The sequence below is a fragment of the Oncorhynchus mykiss genome, chromosome 18 (assembly GCF_057628025.1).
Source record: "Oncorhynchus mykiss isolate SJ-2025 chromosome 18, ASM5762802v1, whole genome shotgun sequence".
In the NCBI taxonomy this organism is placed as follows: Eukaryota; Metazoa; Chordata; class Actinopteri; order Salmoniformes; family Salmonidae; genus Oncorhynchus; species Oncorhynchus mykiss.
This window is the reverse complement of record NC_143039.1, coordinates 41,490,690-41,511,236: the sequence shown is the minus strand read 5'-3', so window position 1 is coordinate 41,511,236 and position 20,547 is coordinate 41,490,690. Positions and strand designations below refer to the sequence as shown.

Below are 20,547 nucleotides of genomic sequence, written 5' to 3'. Positions count from 1 at the left end.
TTAAGAGTACATGACTTACACAACAAGTATGTTCACTGCAACAATATCAGTAGCTTGTCTCAAAATATAGCATGAAGCAAAAAGTGTTACAACACATCTGCCGTGTACTCCGTGTGTAACTGTCAAACCTCAGATGGACAAAAAAAAAGTGGGTGGGGTCAAACGTGGGACTCCACCCACATTGAGCCAGGCCCCGAATTGCACACTGCAGTCAGGGGTATTTTGGGTTCGGCAGCAGCTTGAAGTCCGGCAACGCCGAATGCCTGAGCTGGACAGGAGGGGGAGCCAAAGCGAATGTTGGTGTGACACTAATGATTAACTTTAGCTGTTTTAATGACCAAACTCAAGGTTGATTTGTTTTCTATCCAAACAAATTCTCTTTCAAGATCAATGTCTCGATTGACATTGATTACTGTGTGTTTATGTTACATAGAGCTAGTTAATGCAACAACAACAAAAACAACTTAATGGACAATTCATAAAATAAATACTTTAATTAAGCGTTGACACTGAAAAAAAAATACAAAAATTACCCCACTTGAAAGCTACTCTATCATCTGTATATGTTTTCGTAATCTTCATGAATAGGTCTACTGTCCATCTTGACATACTGAAACTGTTCATGCATGGGAAATAGAGAGAACTCACAGAACATTAAATTATTTTATTTTATGCTAATCAAAGTCAGAAGTGGAAAGAGTACTGAAATATCCTACTCAATTAGAAGTTCTGTTACTTTAATTACATTTTATTCAAGAAGAAGAAAAATGACGTTTAAAAAAAACTACTCAAGTAAGTCAAAAGTACCTCAATTAAAAAGTACTTAGAGTAAAAGTAATTGAGTTACTTAAAAAAAAAACATTGACCTTGATAATTAAGGTTACCTGAATGTTGCTACACATGATATTTTCCATGCATTAAATTAAAAAAGGAAGAGAGGAAATTGTTACTTGACATCTTAGACCTTCCATCAAAATACATGTTTCGCATTTTAAAAGCATTCTCGAAAAGCTTCACATCTATTTGGTATTTTATTAGGATCCCCATTAGCTGTTGCAAAAGCAGCAGCTACTCTTCCTGGGGTCCACACAAAATATGAAACAATACAGAATGACATAATACGGAATATCAATAGACAAGAACAGCTCAAGGACAAAACTACATACATAAAAAAAAGGCACATGTAGCCTGCATATCAATGCATACACACAAACTATCTAGGTCAAAATTCCAATATTGAGATGCTGTCTCAAAGCGTTGAAGAATGGGAATAGTTTCAGTATTTCATCCACAAGTTATAATCAACAATTAAAAATGTTTTGTTATGGATACAGCCCCTGTGCTGCATCAGGATAGTGCTGCCTGTCTATAGTCAACAATTAATTAATTAATGAAATTACTAATATATTCATGAATAATTGAATGAATGAATTACTAATAAATGAATGAATTACTAATATTATTGACAGTTTTTTTAAGGGGAAGTTCGCCCATTTCACGTGGCCTTATTTTCACTGTTTCTGTGCTTGTAGTTGATCCCCCAAACTGTATTTTGTTTATTTTTTGTTTGGTCAGAGAAAATTGGTTGTCACTTTTTGAGTCATCACTTGCCATTGACTACAATGCACTATGAAAATGTGTCTAAAGCATGTTTAGAAAAAGCTCCAAAAACACTCCAAAATCAGAATCACATTCTGAATGTCTCTGCATTCGCAAAAAAAAATTGTGCTCAAAATAAAAATAATAAAATATATTAAAATGTTAAAACAGTTTTGGGGGATCAACTACAAGCACAGAGAGAGTGAAATTAAGGCCACGTAAAAATGAGTGAACTTCCCCTTTAACGCTTTGGTCATGCATGAGATCTGATCAAGAGGTGTAAAACATAAACTATTGAATTGCATTATATTGTGAGTGAAAAACACACATTTGATTTTGTTTTGGTGTTGATAAATAGCAACCAGACAGTGAAACGAAATAAACTCAGTACACGGTTCGCTGATCAGAGCGCTGTAAAATACATTATTTGGCTACTCGACCTGACAATGTAGGATAGGGCGTGAAATCCATGCAAAATGTTGAAATAATCCGAAATGTTAGATCTGATAGGACAACATGCTGATTCAGAATTCATTATGTTAATCTGACCCCGCCCTCTTTGTGTGCTCTCCGCCCCCTCTGCACTACCGTCTCTAGTAGCCGTTGACGGCTCTTGTAGTGACGGATTAAGCTCTCCTGTAATATTTTTCTTTTTCATTGGTTTTGTGGAAAAAGAAAAAGGAGTACAAGTAAGCCGCTTTACACACATCAATCTCCAATATCCCCTCTCTTATTTTATAACGTTAATTAATTTGTAGTTTGAGCTAGCAGAGTGGTAATTTTGCTAGCAAGCTAGGGTAAACGTTACTTGCCAGCGACAGCGTGAGCAATAAACTAGCTAACGTTAGTTAGTAGAGGGCTAACGTGATTACATTATTCTGCGATACAACTCGAGACAAGTCGGGACAAGACCAGGTTAGTACTTACATCTTGTATTTCCTGATGTAAAATATTAGCTAGCTAGCTAACTATATTATAGTTGAAATGTAACGATGGCAACCGCTAGAGATGTGTGCTAATGAGGTAACATTAGTTAACTAACGTTAGCATCGGCTAACAGTCACTCGCTAGCGACAATAGTGTTGGTTAGCTAGCTATTAGCTGGCTGGTTTGGTTCATAGCAGGGCGAGATGTAGAGAGATCTATTACAGATGGCTAGGTTACTAATTTAGATATATTGGTTCTACTGTATAGTTAGTTATACAATCTTGTGGAACAACATCCATGCCCATGTGTATCACGGCGTGGGTCATAGCTACATGCAATGTTTGCATCGTATAGTTAGCTAGCTTAATTGCTAACCGGTTTGTTATAATGCAGATGGCCTACCCGCACCGCCATTTTGTTTTGTTCTCTTCATAAAATAATTTGCCAAATCGCATAGTTCCTAGAAATTGGGATTTATACAATCTATACTAAAGCATTAAAAACTGAGTTGATTGACGTATTCACTGTGATTCAACGAGGAATGTAAACGAAACTAATTTCACCACCGCAATTTATCTGGGTATGCATTACGAAACATCGCAGTCCCCCTCCCAACGTGAATATGGAGGCCGTATTATATTGCTGTTCAGAGTTAACTATGGCTACAGACAATGTGATGTTTATGCTAGCAACTATTTTTGGTGAAGTGGTATACTTGGACTGTGTTGTGCTGACCCTTGCCTTTGAGTGTGCTGTTATGATGGCATGCTGTGGCTGGCCCTGAACTCCTTTTTGCGTTACAAGGCCTTTTCCTGGTGTATTACATTGATGGCTTGCTTATCTGCCCTCTTAATCCCTGAACAACATGTTATTTGCCGGCCATCCCACGACCTAATTTTCTAATCTCATCGGGGTATTGAGGCACACAAGGTGTGCTGCTATTTGGCAGTGTTTGGGACAATAGCACGACTAAAAGTACATTTATCCCATTAAAGCAACTCATATCTTTACGTCATACAAATGTGCATTGAACACATCCTTTATTTATCATGTAGTGTATTTAATGGTGGGTGCCTGCTGGTCTCTAATAATATTGTTGCAGTCTTTTAAATGGGTCAAGTTATCTTGTCAGTTGCTCTTGTGGTTTGCAGTGCACTATTACAAGGCTTCTCAAACTTCTTGAGGTCGGGGAACCCTTATATGATGACAAAGTAATAAGGTACCCCTCATAATTGAGTGAGATACAAATAAAATACAAGGTGTTTTACCATGACTTGATGTCTCGGGCTCCGGGAAGGAACATTTTAATGGTCCGCCTCTTGGTATTGGAGAGAGAATATTACCGTTTCCAAGCTTTCTTGCAATTCTACACATTTTGTTATGGGGCAGCAAAAATTGTCACAGCTTTAAAGCTAATATCCTACAGGGCGCTGAGGGGATTTTTTTTAACAACTATTTGACCAACTGCAGTAAAATTATTTAAATTACGTTTAATTTGTTTTACTGTGATCTCAATACGCACCTTGCGCTGCAGTTTCTTGAGATAAATCCGATCATGTCGAACTGTGCGATGCAGTAAGGTGTTGTAGTTTCCAACAGGCCAATTTTCTACATAGTTTAGTGCAGAAAGCGTGATGATTAACTACGATGACCATATTCTATTGTGGCGGCTACTTGTCCGGTCTGTAATGTGAATAACTGATGGTTAATAAGTGATAATCTATCATGACACTTGTTTTATTCTGCGCTACAGCATTCAACCAACAATGCATAGTGCATTTAATGTTTAAAAAATATTATTGAAATCGAAAATCTTTCTATTGTTAATAATAATAATAACTGAAACCGAACCGACCTCAAAAGGCACTAATCGCTCAGCACCAATCCTGCAATTCTACACATTTTTCCATGAGGCAGAGTGAGAACTTTGCCATATTAAAGCTTATAGTACTCTCCAGTGTAATTCTATGAAATATAACCTAGAATTAATTACAATATGAGAGTTTTTCCCACAAAAAAATTGTGGTCATGCATGTTTAAAAGCAGCCTTTTCTGTGTTGGAATAGTGTGTGGACGTACCCCAACAACAGAATGGTGTGGGCGTTTACCGGTCAATATTCATGCGAGTAGACCGCTGATTGGTCAGCTCATCCTCGGGAGGATGACATAATCTTCAAGGAAACAAGCATTTTTTTAGTTTGAGTTGGGTTTTTTAACTTCTGGGATATGTGAGATGGTAGTGTACCACTTGGCCAAAAGCCAGAGAAAATGCACAACGCCAAATTCAAATAAATTCCTATAAAAATAAACTTCCATGAAATCACACATGTAAGATACCAAATTAAAGCTATACGTGTTGTGAATCCAGCCAACATGTCAGATTTCAAAAAGGATTTTCGGCGAAAGCAAACGGTGCTATTATCTGAGGATAGCACTTCCATAAACAAAAGAGAACATTTCAACCCTGCAGGCGCGACACAAAACGCAGAACTAAAAATATAAATCATGCCTTACCTTTGACGAGCTTCTTCTGTTGGCACTCCAATATGCCCCATAAACATCACAAATGGTCATTTTTTCCATTTAATTCCGTCCGTATATATCCAGAATGTCCATTTATTTGGCGCGTTTGATCCAGAAAAACGCCCATTCCAACTTGCGCAACGTGACTACAAAATATCTCAAAAGTTACCTGTAAACCTTGCCAAAACATTTCAAAATACTTTTGTAATACAACTTTAGGTATTTTTTAAAGGTAAATAATTTATAAAATTCAAGACGGGATGATCTGTGTTCAATACAGGAAGAAAACAAACTCAAGCATGCTTTCTGGTCATGCGCCTCTATCAAATAGTACACATGAAGTGAACCTGGTTCAAGATGGCAGTACTTCTTCATTACAGAAAGGAATAACCCCAACCAATTTCTAAATACTGGTGACATCCAGTGGAAGCGGTAGGAACTGCAAGCAAGTCCCTTAGAAATCTGTATTCCCAATGAAATCCCATTGAAAAGAGGGTGACCTCAAAAAAAAGAATCTGAATGGTTTGTCCTCGGGGTTTCGCCTGCTACATAAGTTATATTATACTCACAAACATGATTCAAACAGTTTTAGAAACTTCAGAGTGTTTTCAATTCCAAATCTACTAATAATATGCATATCTTATCTTCTGGGGATGAGTAGCAGGCAGTTGAATTTGGGCATGCTTTTCATCCAAAATTCCAAGTGCTGCCTAGAGAAGTTAAGCTTTTTTTAAAATCCAATTTATGCATTGGCCACAGCTACACAGCTATAAGATCAGTCAACAACTTTATTTGGTATGAGTTAAGAATATGAACATTTTAAAAGTGAGATTTTCAATGGACAGTTACTTTAAATTACAGAGCATTTATGTAAAGAAATATTGAGTTGAACAATTTATAATTGGCAGAGTACTGTGCATACCAATATCACTGTGAGCCCCGCAGACCCATTTTGTGCAGGGCAAAAAAATAAATACAATGTAATAGTATTCCTCTAAAATGTATTACACCCCCTAAATGTATTCCTTTGGCCAAAATTAATTGCATCTGTAAACATACAGTAATCAAACCCAAATCAAATGTTATTTGTCACATGTGCCGAATACAACCGGTGTAGACCTTACAGTGAAATGCTTACTTACAAGCCCTTAACCAACCATGCAGTTTTAAGAAAATACCTAAGAAATCAAAATTCAGAAAAAAGTAAGAGATAAGAAAAACTAATAATTAAAGAGCAGCAGTGAATAACAAAAGGGGGGCCATATACAGGGGGTACCAGTACAGAGTCATTGTGCGGGGACACCGGTGTCGAGGTAATTGAGATAATTGTGTACATGCAGGTAGGGGTGTTAAAGTGGCCATGCATAGATAATAACAGAGTTGTAGCTGGGGGGCAAATAGTCTGGGTAGCCATTTGATAAGCTGTTCAGTCTCATGGCTTCGGGGTAGAAGCTGTTTAAAAGCCTCTTGGACCTAGACTTGGCACTCCGGTACCGCTTGCCGTGCGATAGCATAGAGAACAGTTTATGACTAGGGTGTCTGGACCAGTCATAAGTCTGGGCACCTACTCTTTCCAGGGGTTTTCTTTATTTTTACTATTTTCTACATTGTTGGATAATAGTGAAGACATTAAAACTAGGAACTATCACATGGAATCATTTAGTAACCTAAGTAGAGGTCGACCGATTATGATTTTTCAACGCTGATACCGATTATTGGAGGACCAAAAAAGCTGATACCGATTAATCGGCCTATTTATTTATTTGTTAATAATGGCAATTACAACAATACTGAATGAACACTTATTTTAACTTAATATAATACACTGCTCAAAAAAATAAAGGGAACACTTAAACAACACAATGTAACTCCAAGTCAATCACACTTCTGTGAAATCAAACGGTCCACTTAGGAAGCAACACTGACAATAAATTTCACATGCTGTTGTGCAAATGGAATAGACAACAGGTGGAAATTATAGGCAATTAGCAAGACACCCCCAATAAAGGAGTGGTTCTGCAGGTGATAACCACAGACCACTTCTCAGTTCCTATGCTTCCTGATGATGTTTTGGTCACTTTTGAATGCTGGCGGTGCTTTCACTCTAGTGGTAGCTTGAGACGGAGTCTCCAACCCACACAAGTGGCTCAGGTAGTGCAGCTCATCCAGGATGGAACATCAATGCGAGCTGTGGCAAGAAGGTTTGCTGTGTCTGTCAGCGTAGTGTCCAGAGCATGGAGGCGCTACCAGGAGACAGGCCAGTACATCAGGAGACGTGGAGGAGGCCGTAGGAGGGCAACAACCCAGCAGCAGGACGGCTACCTCCGCCTTTGTGCAAGGAGGAGCAGTGCCAGAGCCCTGCAAAATGACCTCCAGCAGGCCAGAAATGTGCATGTGTCTGCTCAAACGGTCAGAAACAGACTCCATGAGGGTGGTATGAGGGCCCGACGTCCACATGTGGGGGTTGTGCTTACAGCCCAATATCGTGCAGGACTTTTTTCATTTGCCAGAGAACACCAAGATTGGCAAATTCGCCACTGGCACCCTGTGCTCTTCACAGATGAAAGCAGGTTCACACTGAGCACGTGACAGAGTCTGGAGACGCCGTGGAGAACGTTCTGCTGCCTGCACCATCCTCCAGCATGACCGGTTTGGCGGTGGGTCAGTCATGGTGTGGGGTGGCATTTCTTTGGGGGGCCGCACAGCCCTCCATGTGCTTGCCAGAGGTAGCCTGACTGCCATTAGGTACCGAGATTAGATCCTCACACCCCTTGTGAGACCATATGCTGGTGCTGTTGGCCCTGGGTTCCTCCTAATGCAAGACAATGCTAGACCTCATGTGGCTGGAGTGTGTCAGCAGTTCCTGCAAGAGGAAGGCATTGATGCAATGGACTGGCCCGCCCGTTCCCCAGACCTGAATCCAATTGAGCACATCTGGGACATCATGTCTTGCTCCATCCACCAACGCCACGTTGCACCACAGACTGTCCAGGAGTTGGCGGATGCTTTAGTCCAGGTCTGGGAGGAGATACCTCAGGAGACCATCCGCCACCTCATCAGGAGCATGCCCAGGCGTTGTAGGGAGGTCATACAGGCATGTGGAGGCCACACACACTACTGAGCCTCATTTTGACTTGATTTAAGGACATTCCATCAAAGTTGGATCAGCCTGTAGTGTGGTTTTCCACTTTAATTTTGAGTGTGATTCCAAATCCAGACCTCCATGGGTTGATAAATTTGATTTCCATTGATATTTTTTGTGTGGTTTTGTTGTCAGCACATTCAACTATGTAAAGAAAAAAGTATTTAAGAATATTTCATTCATTCAGATCTAGGATGTGTTATTTTAGTGTTCCCTTTATTTTTTTGAGCAGTGTATATTATATTTTTGAGTTTCTTCAAAGTAGCCACCCTTTCCATTGATGACAGCTTTGCACACTCTTGGCATTCTCTCAACCAGCTTCATGCGATATTCACCTGGAATGCATTTCAATTAACCTCTCTGGGATATGTGGGATTGTAGCGTCCCACCCCACCAACAGCCAGTGAAAGTGCAGGGCGCCAAATTCAAAACAACAATCTCATAATTAAAATTCCTCAATCATACAAGTATTTTACACCATTTTAAAGATAAAATGATCGTTAATCCAGCCACAGTGTCTGATTTCAAAAAGGCTTTACAGCGACAGCACCACAAACGATTGTTAGGTCACCACAAAGGCACAGAAAAACCCAGCCAAAGAGAGGAGTCACAAAAGGCACAAATAGAGATAAAATTAATCACTAACCTTTGATCTTCATCAGATGACACTCATAGGACTTCATGTTACACAATACATGTATGTTTTGTTCAATAAAGTGCATATTTATATCAACAAATCTCATTTTACATTGGCGCGTTACGTTCAGGAGTCCTAAATCATGCGGTGATCTTGCAGAGAGCCACATCAATTTACAGAAATACTCATCATAAATGTTGATAAATACAAGTGTTATTCATGGAATTAGAGATATACTTCTCGTTAATGCAACCGCGGTGTCATATTTCAAAAGAACTTTGCAGAAAAAGCAAACCATGCAATAATCTGAGTACAGCGTTCAGACAACAAAGCAGCCAAAAAGATATCCGCCATATTGGGTAGTCAACATTAGTCAGAAATAGCATTATAAATATTCACTTACTTTTGATGATCTTCATCAGAAAGCACTCCCAGGAATCGCAGTTCCACAATAAATGTTTGTTTTGTTCGATAATGTCCATCATTTATGTCCAAATAGCTTCTTTTGTTAGGGCGTTTGCTGAACAAATCCAAAAGTGCGTTCAGGTCCAGCCGAACATCGGACAAAAAGTTCAAGAAGTTCCGTTACAGCCCTTAGAAACTTGTCAAACTAAGTATAGAATCAATCTTTAGGATGTTTCTATCATAAATCTTCAATAATGTTCCAACCGGAGAATTCCTGTGTCTGGAGAAAAGCAATGGAACGAGAGTCAACTTTCTCGTGACTGTGCGATACGAGCCTGTGGCACTCTGCCAGACACCTGACTCATTCCTCTCTCGGTCCCACCTCACAGTAGAAGCCTTAAACAAAGTTATAAAGACTGTTGACATCTAGTGGAAGCCTTAAGAAGTGCAACATTACCAATATTCCACTGTACCTACAATAGGGGCTGAGTTAAAAAACTACAAGCCTCAGATTTCCCACTTCCTGTTTGGAGTTTTCGCCTGCCATATGAATTCTGTTATACTCACAGACCTCATTCAAACAGTTTTAGAAACTTCAGTGTTTTCTATCCAATACTACTAATAATATGCATATACAGTGCCTTGCGAAAGTATTCGGCCCCCTTGAACTTTGCGACCTTTTGCCACATTTCAGGCTTCAAACATAAAGATATAAAACTGTATTTTTTTGTGAAGAATCAACAACAAGTTGGACACAATCATGAAGTGGAACGACATTTATTGGATATTTCAAACTTTTTTAACAAATCAAAAACTGAAAAATTGGGTGTGCAAAATTATTAATCCCCTTTACTTTCAGTGCAGCAAACTCTCCAGAAGTTCAGTGAGGATCTCTGAATGATCCAATGTTGACCTAAATGACTAATGATGATAAATACAATCCACCTGTGTGCAATCAAGTCTCCGTATAAATGCACCTGCACTGTGATAGTCTCAGAGGTCCGTTAAAAGCGCAGAGAGCATCATGAAGAACAAGGAACACACCAGGCAGGTCCGAGATACTGTTGTGAAGAAGTTTAAAGCCGGATTTGGATACAAAAGATTTCCCAAGCTTTAAACATCCCAAGGAGCACTGTGCAAGCGATAATATTGAAATGGGAGGAGTATCAGACCACTGCAGATCTACCAAGACCTGGCCGTCCCTCTAAACTTTCAGCTCATACAAGGAGAAGACTGATCAGAGATGCAGCCAAGAGGCCCATGATCACTCTGGATGAACTGCAGAGATCTACAGCTGAGGTGGGAGACTCTGTCCATAGGACAACAATCAGTCATATATTGCACAAGTCTGGCCTTTATGGAAGAGTGGCAAGTAGACAGCCATTTCTTAAAGATATCAATAAAAAGTGTAGTTTAAAGTTTGCCACAAGCCACCTGGGAGACACCAAACATGTGGAAGAAGGTGCTCTGGTCAGATGAAACCAAAATTGAACTTTTTGGCAACAATGCAAAACGTTATGTTTGACATAAAAGCAACACAGCTCAACACACCATCCCCACTGTCAAACATGGTGGTGGCAGCATCATGGTTTGGGCCTGCTTTTCTTCAGCAGGGACAGGGAAGATGGTTAAAATTGATGGGAAGATGGATGGAGCCAAATACAGGACCATTCTGGAAGAAAACCTGATGGAGTCTGCAAAAGACCTCAGACTGGGTTGGAAGACAAATCTCAGTCAAGACAATGATCCAAAACATAAAGCAAAATCTACAATGGAATGGTTCAAAAATAAACATATCCAGGTGTGAGAATGGCCAAGTCAAAGTCCAGACCTGAATCCAATCGAGAATCTGTGGAAAGAACTGAAAACTGCTGTTCACAAATGCTCTCCATCCAACCTCATTGAGCTCGAGCTATTTTGCAAGGAGGAATGGGAAAAAATTTCAGTCTCTCGATGTGCAAAACTGATAGAGACATACCCCAAGCGACTTACAGCTGTAATCGCAGCAAAAGGTGGCGCTACAAAGTATTAACTTAAGGGGGCTGAATAATTTTGCACGCCCAATTTTTCAGTTTTTGATTTGTTAAAAAAGTTTGAAATATCCAATAAATGTCGTTCCACTTCATGATTGTGTCCCACTTGTTGTTGATTCTTCACAAAAAAATACAGTTTCATATCTTTATGTTTGAAGCCTGAAATGTGGCAAAAGGTCACAAAGTTCAAGGAGACCGAATACTTTCGCAAGGCACTGTATTAGCATCTGGGACAGAGTAGCAGGCAGTTTACTCTGGGCACCTTATTCATCCAAGCTACGCAATACTGCCCCCCTGTCACCAAGAAGTCAACAGGTGTACCTTCTTAATTTGTGAACTTGCTTGGGACACGAAACACGAGCAATGGACACTAGACCGGTGGAAGTCTGTCCTTTCTAGAGTCCAAATTGGAGATGTTTGCTTCCAACCGATGTGTCTTTGTGAGACGCAGAGTGGATGACCGGATGATCTCCGCATGTGTGGTTCCCACCGTGAAGCATGGAGGAGGAGGTGTGATGGTGACACTCTGATTCACTTAGAATTCAAGGCACTCTTACCCAGCATGGCTACCACAGCATTCTGCAGTGATATGCCATCCCATCTCGTTTTGCGCTTAGTGGGACTATCATTTGTTTTTCAACAGGACATTGACCCAACACACCTCCAGGCTGTGTAAGGGCTATTTGACCAAGACGTTGAGTGATGGAGTGCTGCATCAGATGGTTTGGCCTCCACAATCACCCGACCTCAACCCAATTGAGATGGTTTGGGATGAGTTGAACAACAGAGTGAAGGAAATGCAGCCAACAAGTGCTCAGCCTGTGTTGGAACTCCTTCAAGACTGTTGGAAAAGCATTCCAGGTGAAGCTGGTTGAGAGAATGCCAATAGTGTGCAAAGCTGTCATTAAGGCAAATGGTGGCTACTTTGAAGAATCTAAAATATATTTTTAATTTGTTTTACACTTTTTGGTTACTACATGACTCAAAATGTTTAATAGTTGTGATGTCTTCACTATTATTGTACAATGTAGAAAATAGTAAAAACAAAGAAAAACCCTTGAATGAGTAGGTGTGTCCAAACGTTTGACAGGTACTGTACATTCATTCTAATCTTGACAAATCCATCCTTATTGTTCTGAAATCAAATCATATATCAAGCATACTACTTTTTGCCACAAGGACTCACACGTACATGTGCAGTAGGGTGATGAAACCCCTACATCACAAACAAAAAAACTTCTCCCCAAATAGAAGCAGATTTTCTGTCACTATATTTTACATAAATATTTATACTATAATGTGTGGAGGGTCACCAGTCAAGTCAGTGCAGTTGTGGAGAGAGATGAGTCCTGTTGTCGTGAAACCAGCCCAGCAACATGTGACAGAGCTGACATTCTCACCGTGCAGTACCAGCACAAACAGGACTGTTGTTTTGGGTGACGCACACAGAGACAGTAGGTAGGTTGGTATGTCTTTTCTGGGTCATTCTAGATGAAAAACCCTTGGAATGACTTTTGTCTGGTACTGTATATATTTTGAGATCTGACCACGGACCCCCTGCATTTTGTTACGTATGGGTGGTCCCAGGAATCGAACAAACCATCTTGGCGTTGCAAGCTCCATGCTCTACCAACTGAGCTACAGAGGGCCCCAGTTGCCCGTTAATTCATTTGATAATCATCAACTCAATGTGCAGTTTGCAATTGACCTCCATCTTTGTAACATGACAAGGGGGCAACATTTTCCCCAAACAAGATTGCGCCGCCTACAAAGACGGATATTGTTTTTAGGTAATATATGATCCGTTTACAGACACAGAACAACTCTCTAGCTGTAGCCAAATCTTTATGAATTGGACCGATGTCAGCCCAGTGGATTTTATTGGTGAGCTGGAAAATGGGCTCAACCCTGGTGTTGTTGCCATGGAGGCAACCCCTCTCAAGGCAGTCCTAGAAAAAGACATAATTTATAATGCATCACCATGGAAACTATGCCATGGATCGCATTATTCTCTCGGTACAGTATTTCCTGTGTTGACTTGTTCATGGCAATGTACTGTTCACGTGCTAGCTCTGCTCACACATTGGTCTCTAATGTTATTGACCTGTTCTGAGCACTGTCCCCCCCCCTCTGTCTGTCCACACTACAAACTTTGTAATGCATACACTGTTAAGAAAAGACTGGATATCTGGACTCGTTTTGTTGTTTAGAACCTGCATCAACTCAACACCACGTTTACCTTCACGTTCAGTGACGCATACATGGTGTCAAATGTCTCCATCTCTTTCTCTCTTCCAGTCTCAGGGCTCACCTTACTCAATGAGCGGACAGCGCAATGTCAGAGCGCTCTGGGCAAACTGCAAAGGGGAAGGATGGCAAATCCAAGTATGCGTCTCTCAACCTGTTTGATACCTACAAAGGAAAGAGCCTTGAAGCACAAAAGCCTGTTGGTGAGTATTCTCGTTTCAATTGTCCAGGTAGTGTGTTAGTGTGTGGAACAAAACAGCAAATAAAAAACATTGACAGGTCAAGGAATCCGCCTCAAAATCCTTCATAAATTATTTAAAAACACCAATCGGGACAAGTTCTTCCAGTTTAAAAGTAATTTGTAAGGCGTTCCAATCCAATGGCGCAGAGTACATAAAGGCCCTTTTACCAAATTGGAAACGTTGGCAAAATAAATCCTGGGAACGAATAGAGTACCCACCACATTTCCGAAGAATTAAAATGATAGTAAACCCACAATGGCTTTTTAATTAAATGTATACCAGGGACAGAGATTCAAAGCAAGAAATTCCAACTGTTGTCAAATAGTTTCAGACTTTGCCACACTTACAAGGAATGTAGGCTTTTACACATATAGCCACACCCACACCTTTTTTAAATCAATCAGTGCGATACACACTGTAACCATTTTATACAAATATCCTTATCAAGAAGAGACTTGCGGAGCCAGGTTTCAGAAAACACAACTGCATCAGTTGATAAAGCCAAAATCCTAACCCCATCAATTTTAGACAACAGGCGCCCATTGTCAGATATACTCACCCAGCGGCAATGTTTATTTTCTCCAGGGTTCAGTAATGTCACTCCGCAAAGCAATACCACTGAAATGGTCATTTTCTCTGAGAGATTTAAGAAATAAAGGCCAAGGAAAGGTACGGGGAGAGAGGGACTGTGTGTGTATGTATGGGTCTGTGTGTGAGTAGATTGGGGGTGGATTGAGAGAACGGTTTGGGGATTGTTGAGCTGCCGCTGACCGCCAGGTGGAGAGCGAAGAGTAGCAGCTTGGACGAGACACTCAGCAGAGGGAAAGGGAGGGTTACTTAGGGAAACTTTTAGTAAAGAAGTGCAAATGCCGATTAAAAGATTATTAGAGTTGGGGGAGACCCGCTATCTTTACACCAGCAAAACTAAGTTGTTTGCACTACACAACAAGGAAAGTATAGATTTGCGCCACTATAAATGAATTGTTATTAGTAGGTTAAAAACTACTAATCACAGACAAACGACTTGACATGCTGCCATCTTGGATTGAGAGACATAGCCTACAAGCCACTGATGCAGACCTTTGAAACAACTATATTTAAAAAAGTAATATAGCCTACGTCATCACAATATGTCCATTATTTATTTTAGACTGCTCTAAAGAAACATGGTATATAGTCTATTGCAGAAGAACAGAATAGCGTACTCTGAATTGTTGTTATGTTAGGCCCTGATCTGGCTGTGGGCTACACTTGTTCATTTTGCAGACAAGATTTGCTTTGAATTCCGTGGCATTATTTTATAGTATAAAGAATACAACAGGGCTCTACAGTGCTACCATTTTGGGGGCATATGCTCCTAAATATTTTTGCTGTGCCTCCTGGAATTATAATTTGGGAGCACAGGTGCCTCTAAAAAAATGAAATAATAATCACCAAGATCAAAATCAAATGTTATTTGTCACATACACATGGTTAGCAGAAGTTAATGTGAGTGTAGCGAAATGCTTGTGCTTCTAGTTACGACAATGCAGTAATAACCAACGAGTAATCTAACCTAACAATTCCAAAAATACTACCTTATACACACAAGTGTAAAGGGATAAATAATATGTACATAAAGATATATGAATGAGTGATGGTACAGAACGGCATAGGCAAGATGCAGTAGATGGTATCGAGTACAGTATATACATATGAGATGAGTAATGTAGGGTATGTAAACAAAGTGGCATAGTTTAAAGTGGCTAGTGATACATGTATTACATAAAGATGCAGTAGATGATATAGCGTACAGTATATGCATATGAGATGAGTAATGTAGGGTATGTAAACATTATATTAAGTGGCATTGTTTAAAGTGGCTAGTGATAATTTTTTAAAACATTTTATATCAATTTCCATCCATTTCCATTATTAAAGTGGCTGGAGTTGAGTCAGTATCTTGGCAGCAGCCACTCAATGTTATTGGTGGCTGTTTAACAGTCTGATGGCCTTGAGATAGAAGCTGTTTTTCAGTCTCTCGGTCCCTGCTTTGATGCACCTGTACTGACCTCTCCTTCTGGATGATAGCGGGGTGAACAGGCAGTGGCTCGGGTGGTTGTTGTCCTCTGATCTTTATGGCCTTCCTGTGACATCGGGTGGTGTAGGTGTCCTGGAGGGCAGGTAGTTTGCCCCCGGTGATGCGTTGGGCAGACCTCACTACCCTCTAGAGAGCCTTACGGTTGTGGGCGGAGCAGTTGCCGTACCAGGCGGTGATACAGCCCGACAGGATGCTCTCGATTGTGCATCTGTAGAAGTTTGTGAGTGCTTTTGGTGACAAGCAGAATTTCTTCAGCCTCCTGAGGTTGAAGAGGCTGCTGCGCCTTCTTCACAACGCTGTCTGTGTGGGTGGACTAATTCAGTCCTCCAACAATCTCTGTCTCACTTTCCCGATCAATTTCTTCTAAAATTGTGTGTACATCTGTATAGCTAGACTTAGATTTAGCTTTCCCTGACTTAGTCACCATACTGATTGATATATATATAAACAGCTGAAGATGCGCTTTACCAAAAAAGTGCTGTGCGTAACATGCGCTCCTTCCAGTATGAATCTTCAATGGCGAATGACCCTCTTTACGCCGGAGTTTACTACATGGGTTGGTCTTCCAACACATAACCATTACATATTGCCGTTTACCTCAGCTCATTGGCTATCTACCCAGCTAGATTTCAAGACGATCAGTGGTCATTGGTTTAAAATAGTCAATCAACGAAACAGCGGTCATATCATTGGTGCACAATGATGTCTTTACAAACGTTACCTTATCCTAGTAAGATTTACACGGGTATCAAAACGCTGAGGCACGAAACACAGACCTTATTTGGTGCGGCAGGGTAGCCTAGTGGTTAGAGTTTGGATCCCCGAGCTGACAAGGTACAAATCGTTCTACCCCTTAAAACATGCACTGTTCCTAGGACGTCATTGAAAATAAGAATATGTTTATAACGTTGGGCTATATGTTTTGATTTTTAATACATTAAGGCTGCATGATGCGACTGAAGATTTGAAAAAAGTTGCATGAAAGGTATGAGCGCTGCTTTGTTTTTTGTGCAGGCTGTACACACTTCATCAGTCTCTCATTCACAATTTGACAAGCACTTGATAATGCATCGAATTTCCCTGCAGCATCCTCTTTGTGGCCGTAATGACCCCTAAAAAATCCATGCCCCTTGTGGCTGTTGTGCCCTTGGGCTGAATATAATAATTATAATTAGGGCCGATTTCAAGTTTTCATAACAATCGGTAATCTGCATTTTGGACGTCGATTATGGCTGATTGCATTCCATGGGGGAACTGTGTGGCAGTCTGACCACCTGTTACGCTAGTGCAGCAAGGAGCCAAGTTAAGTTGCTAGCTAGCATTAAACTTATCTTTATAAAAAACAATCAATCTAAACTTCTTGACGCTACTCATCCCGTTAGCGGAATAATTGTCATCAACAACCGCTGAATTGCAGAGCGCCAAATTCAAATAATATTACTAAAAATATTTATATTCATGAAATCACAAGTGCAATATAGCAAAACACAGCGTAGCTCTTTGTTAATCTACCTGTCGCGTCAGATTTTGAAAATATGCTTTACAGCTAAAGCAATCCAAGCGTTTGTGTAAGTTTATCGATCACTGGACAAAACATTATGAACACCTAGCATCAAAGTAGCTTGGTCACAAATCAGAAAAGCAATCAAATTAATCGTTTACCGTTGCTCTTCGGATGTTTTCACTCACGAGATTCCCAGTTACACAATACATGTTCCATAAAGAATATTTTTATATCCAAAATACCTTGTTTGGCGCGTTATGTTCAGAAATCCACAAGCTCGAGCGGTCACGACAACACAGACAAATTCCAAATAGTATCCATAATGTCCACAGAAACATGTCAAAAGTTTTTATAATCAATCCTCAGGTTGTTTTTAAAATATATAATCGATAATATATCAACTGCGACTGTCTTTTTTAGCAAGAGAGGGAGAGACGATGGCTGCCCAAGCTCTGTTGCGCAAGCAAGACTCATGCGAACACCTGACGCGATGTTATCTTTCTCGCTCATTTTTCAAAATGAAAGCCTGAAACTATGTCTAAAGACTGACACCTTGAGGAAGCGATAAGAAAAGGAATCTGGTTGATATCCCTTTAAATGGAGCGAAGGCAGGCTATGGAACATAGAGCTTTCAAAATAGAAGCCACTTCCTGGTTTGATTTTCATCAGGTTTTCGCCTGCAATATAAGTTCTGTTATACTCACAGACAATATTTTGACAGTTTTGGAAACTTTAGTGTTTTCTATCTTAATCTGTCAATTATATGCGTATTCTAGCATATGGGCCTGAGAAATAGGCTGTTTACTAGGATAACTAGCCTGTCCTGCGTTGCATATAATCAATGCGGTGCCTGTTAATTTGTCATCGAATCACAGCCTACGTCTCCAAACAGGTGACGTTTTAACAAAAGCTCATTTGTGAAAAAAGCACAATCGTTGCACGAATGTACCTAACCATGAACAACAATGCCTTTCTTAAAATCAATACACAGAAGTATATTTTTTTTAAATCTGCGTATTTAGTTAAAAGGAATTAATTTGAGCAGGCAATATTAACTAGGGAAATTGTCACTTCTCTTGCGTTAATTTCATGCAGAGTCAGGGTATATGCAACAGTTTGGGCCGCCTGGCTATTTGCGAACTAATCTGCCAGCATTTTACGTAATTATGACATTGAAGGTTGTGCAATGTAACAGCAATATTTAGACTTAGGGTTGCCACCCTTTAGATAAAAAATGGAACGGTTCCGTATTTCACTGAAAGAATAAACGTTTTGTTTTCTAAAAGATAGTTTGCGGAAATGACCATATTAATGACCAAAGGCTCGTATTTCTGTTTATTATAATTAAGTCTATAATTTGATATTTTTTATTTTATTTTTTATTTGATTTATTTCACCTTTATTTAACCAGGTAGGCAAGTTGAGAACAAGTTCTCATTTACAATTGCAACCTGATTGAGCGGTGGTAGGCAGCAGCAGGCTTGTAAGCATTAATTCAAACTTTACTGCGTTTGCCAGCAGCTCTTAGCAATGGTTGATTCACAGTGCTGTTTATGACTTAGTCTATCACATCCTGAAATTAGGCTTGGCAATAATAAAGTGCCTATTAGAATATCCAATAGTCAAAGGTAAATGAAATACAAATGGTATAGAGAGAAATAGTCGACGTGTCATAATTCCTATAATAACTACAACCTAAAACTTCTTAACTGGGAATATTGAACCACCAGCTTTCATATGTTCTGAGCAAGGAACTTAAACGTTAGATTTTTTTACATGGCACATATTGCACTTTTACTTTCTTCTCCAACACTGTTTTTGCATTATTTAACTGACTTGCCTGGTTAAATAAAGGTTAAATAAATAAAAAATTATCCCGACTGCGTGGTCTGAAGCACCTTTCACTCATATGGCTCTCTGTCAAGATGAGTAGACCAAAAAAACAGCAAAAGCATTCTCCTATGGCAATCTACTATCCACCATAGTATAAAAGTTGACCTTCTCTATCTTGAAATAAATATTCCCAAACATAGTCCGGGACAGTTGTGGGATGCGAAATATCCCAAATGAATGCAACCACTACCATCCCAAAAACATTTTTAAGCAATGAGAATGACACAACAGATGAGAACGTTTAGCTTCAAAATTAGATACACTATGAAGCTATTTCTTCACATAAGCGCAGCAATGTGCACACGGCAGTAGGCTATATGCGCGAATGTTCCTTTAGCAGGAAAACACCACTCTCAAGTGACTGCACATGTGATGCTTTTATTATAAACTTGAAACTCACGCGCTGTGTATGTATGCGAGTTAGGCTCTACACCTGTTGTAAAGCGGATTAGTGTGCTTAATTTTAAGAAGTTATTTGTCCGCTTTAGTTGTGATTACAAGCCTTAACAAAATGTATAGGCCTGTGGGCTAGGCTACCTGATGCATGTGACTATGATTTGAAAAAGTTGTAAAAGCTGGGCGTCATTCACAAGTGATAATATATTACATATTCTTGATTTAATCTTGTCTTTACTTATACTAAATAATGTGTGAAATTTGTTTTGGTTTAGAATGGACCGTTATCATGCACCGGTCTTGAAACAGACAGGAAGGGGAAAAACATGTAATCTATGCTCTTAAAATAGGATGCTTTTCCCGTGGTTCATTTTCATGTCACCCAGGTAGACTGTGCTTAATATTAGAAAGTTGAGAAATAAATATACTAGGTCTAGCCTATAGAAAGCTGATGGGATCCTCCTTAAAAGAATCCGTCATTTTGTTTTCTCACACAATCGTATAGCCTATAGAAATGTTATTTTTACACAATATGAGATCTCATGAAGCGTTTGGTTAAATTTTCTGAAACATTTGCATTGATGTCAGAGTGATTAGAGGAACAATATAGTGCTGAGTACCAGGTAGGTAGCAAGTTTGGTAGGCTACTATATGACCAGCAGCAGCATCAGAGCTTGGAGAAGCCTAATTACACTGACTAAACAGTCACGTGGAATTTGACTGAACTTGTGACCACCGGTGTGGAGGAAATACGGTCACCGTAACAGCCCTACTCAACCCAATAATCAATGACAGTGTAATACTAGAAAAAAATACTTGCGAAATAAGAAAACAATAACTAAGTAGGCATACTGTATACAGGGTCAGTTCCAATACCATATTTACAATGTGCAGGGATACTGGTGTGATGGAGGTAGAT

General features: G+C 39.8%; 1 protein-coding gene across 4 annotated transcripts in view; it reads left to right on the top strand.

Moving 5' to 3' along the window:
• Positions 1 to 2,145: 2,145 nt before the first annotated feature.
• LOC110496051 (protein PRRC2A) overlaps positions 2,146 to 20,547 on the top strand; it is a 51,123-nt gene continuing 32,721 nt past the window's right edge. For 2 of the 4 annotated variants that reach the window (XM_090208437.1, XM_021571698.3), the window contains exons 1-2: positions 2,146 to 2,288; positions 13,565 to 13,716. In XM_090208437.1, the coding sequence (XP_090064563.1) occupies positions 13,602 to 13,716 (115 nt within the window). In that variant the 5' untranslated portion in view covers positions 2,146 to 2,288; positions 13,565 to 13,601. Of the gene's footprint in view, positions 2,515 to 13,564; positions 13,717 to 20,547 lie in introns of all 4 variants that reach the window. The other 2 variants (XM_021571699.3, XM_021571697.3) reach the window with 1 other exon arrangement.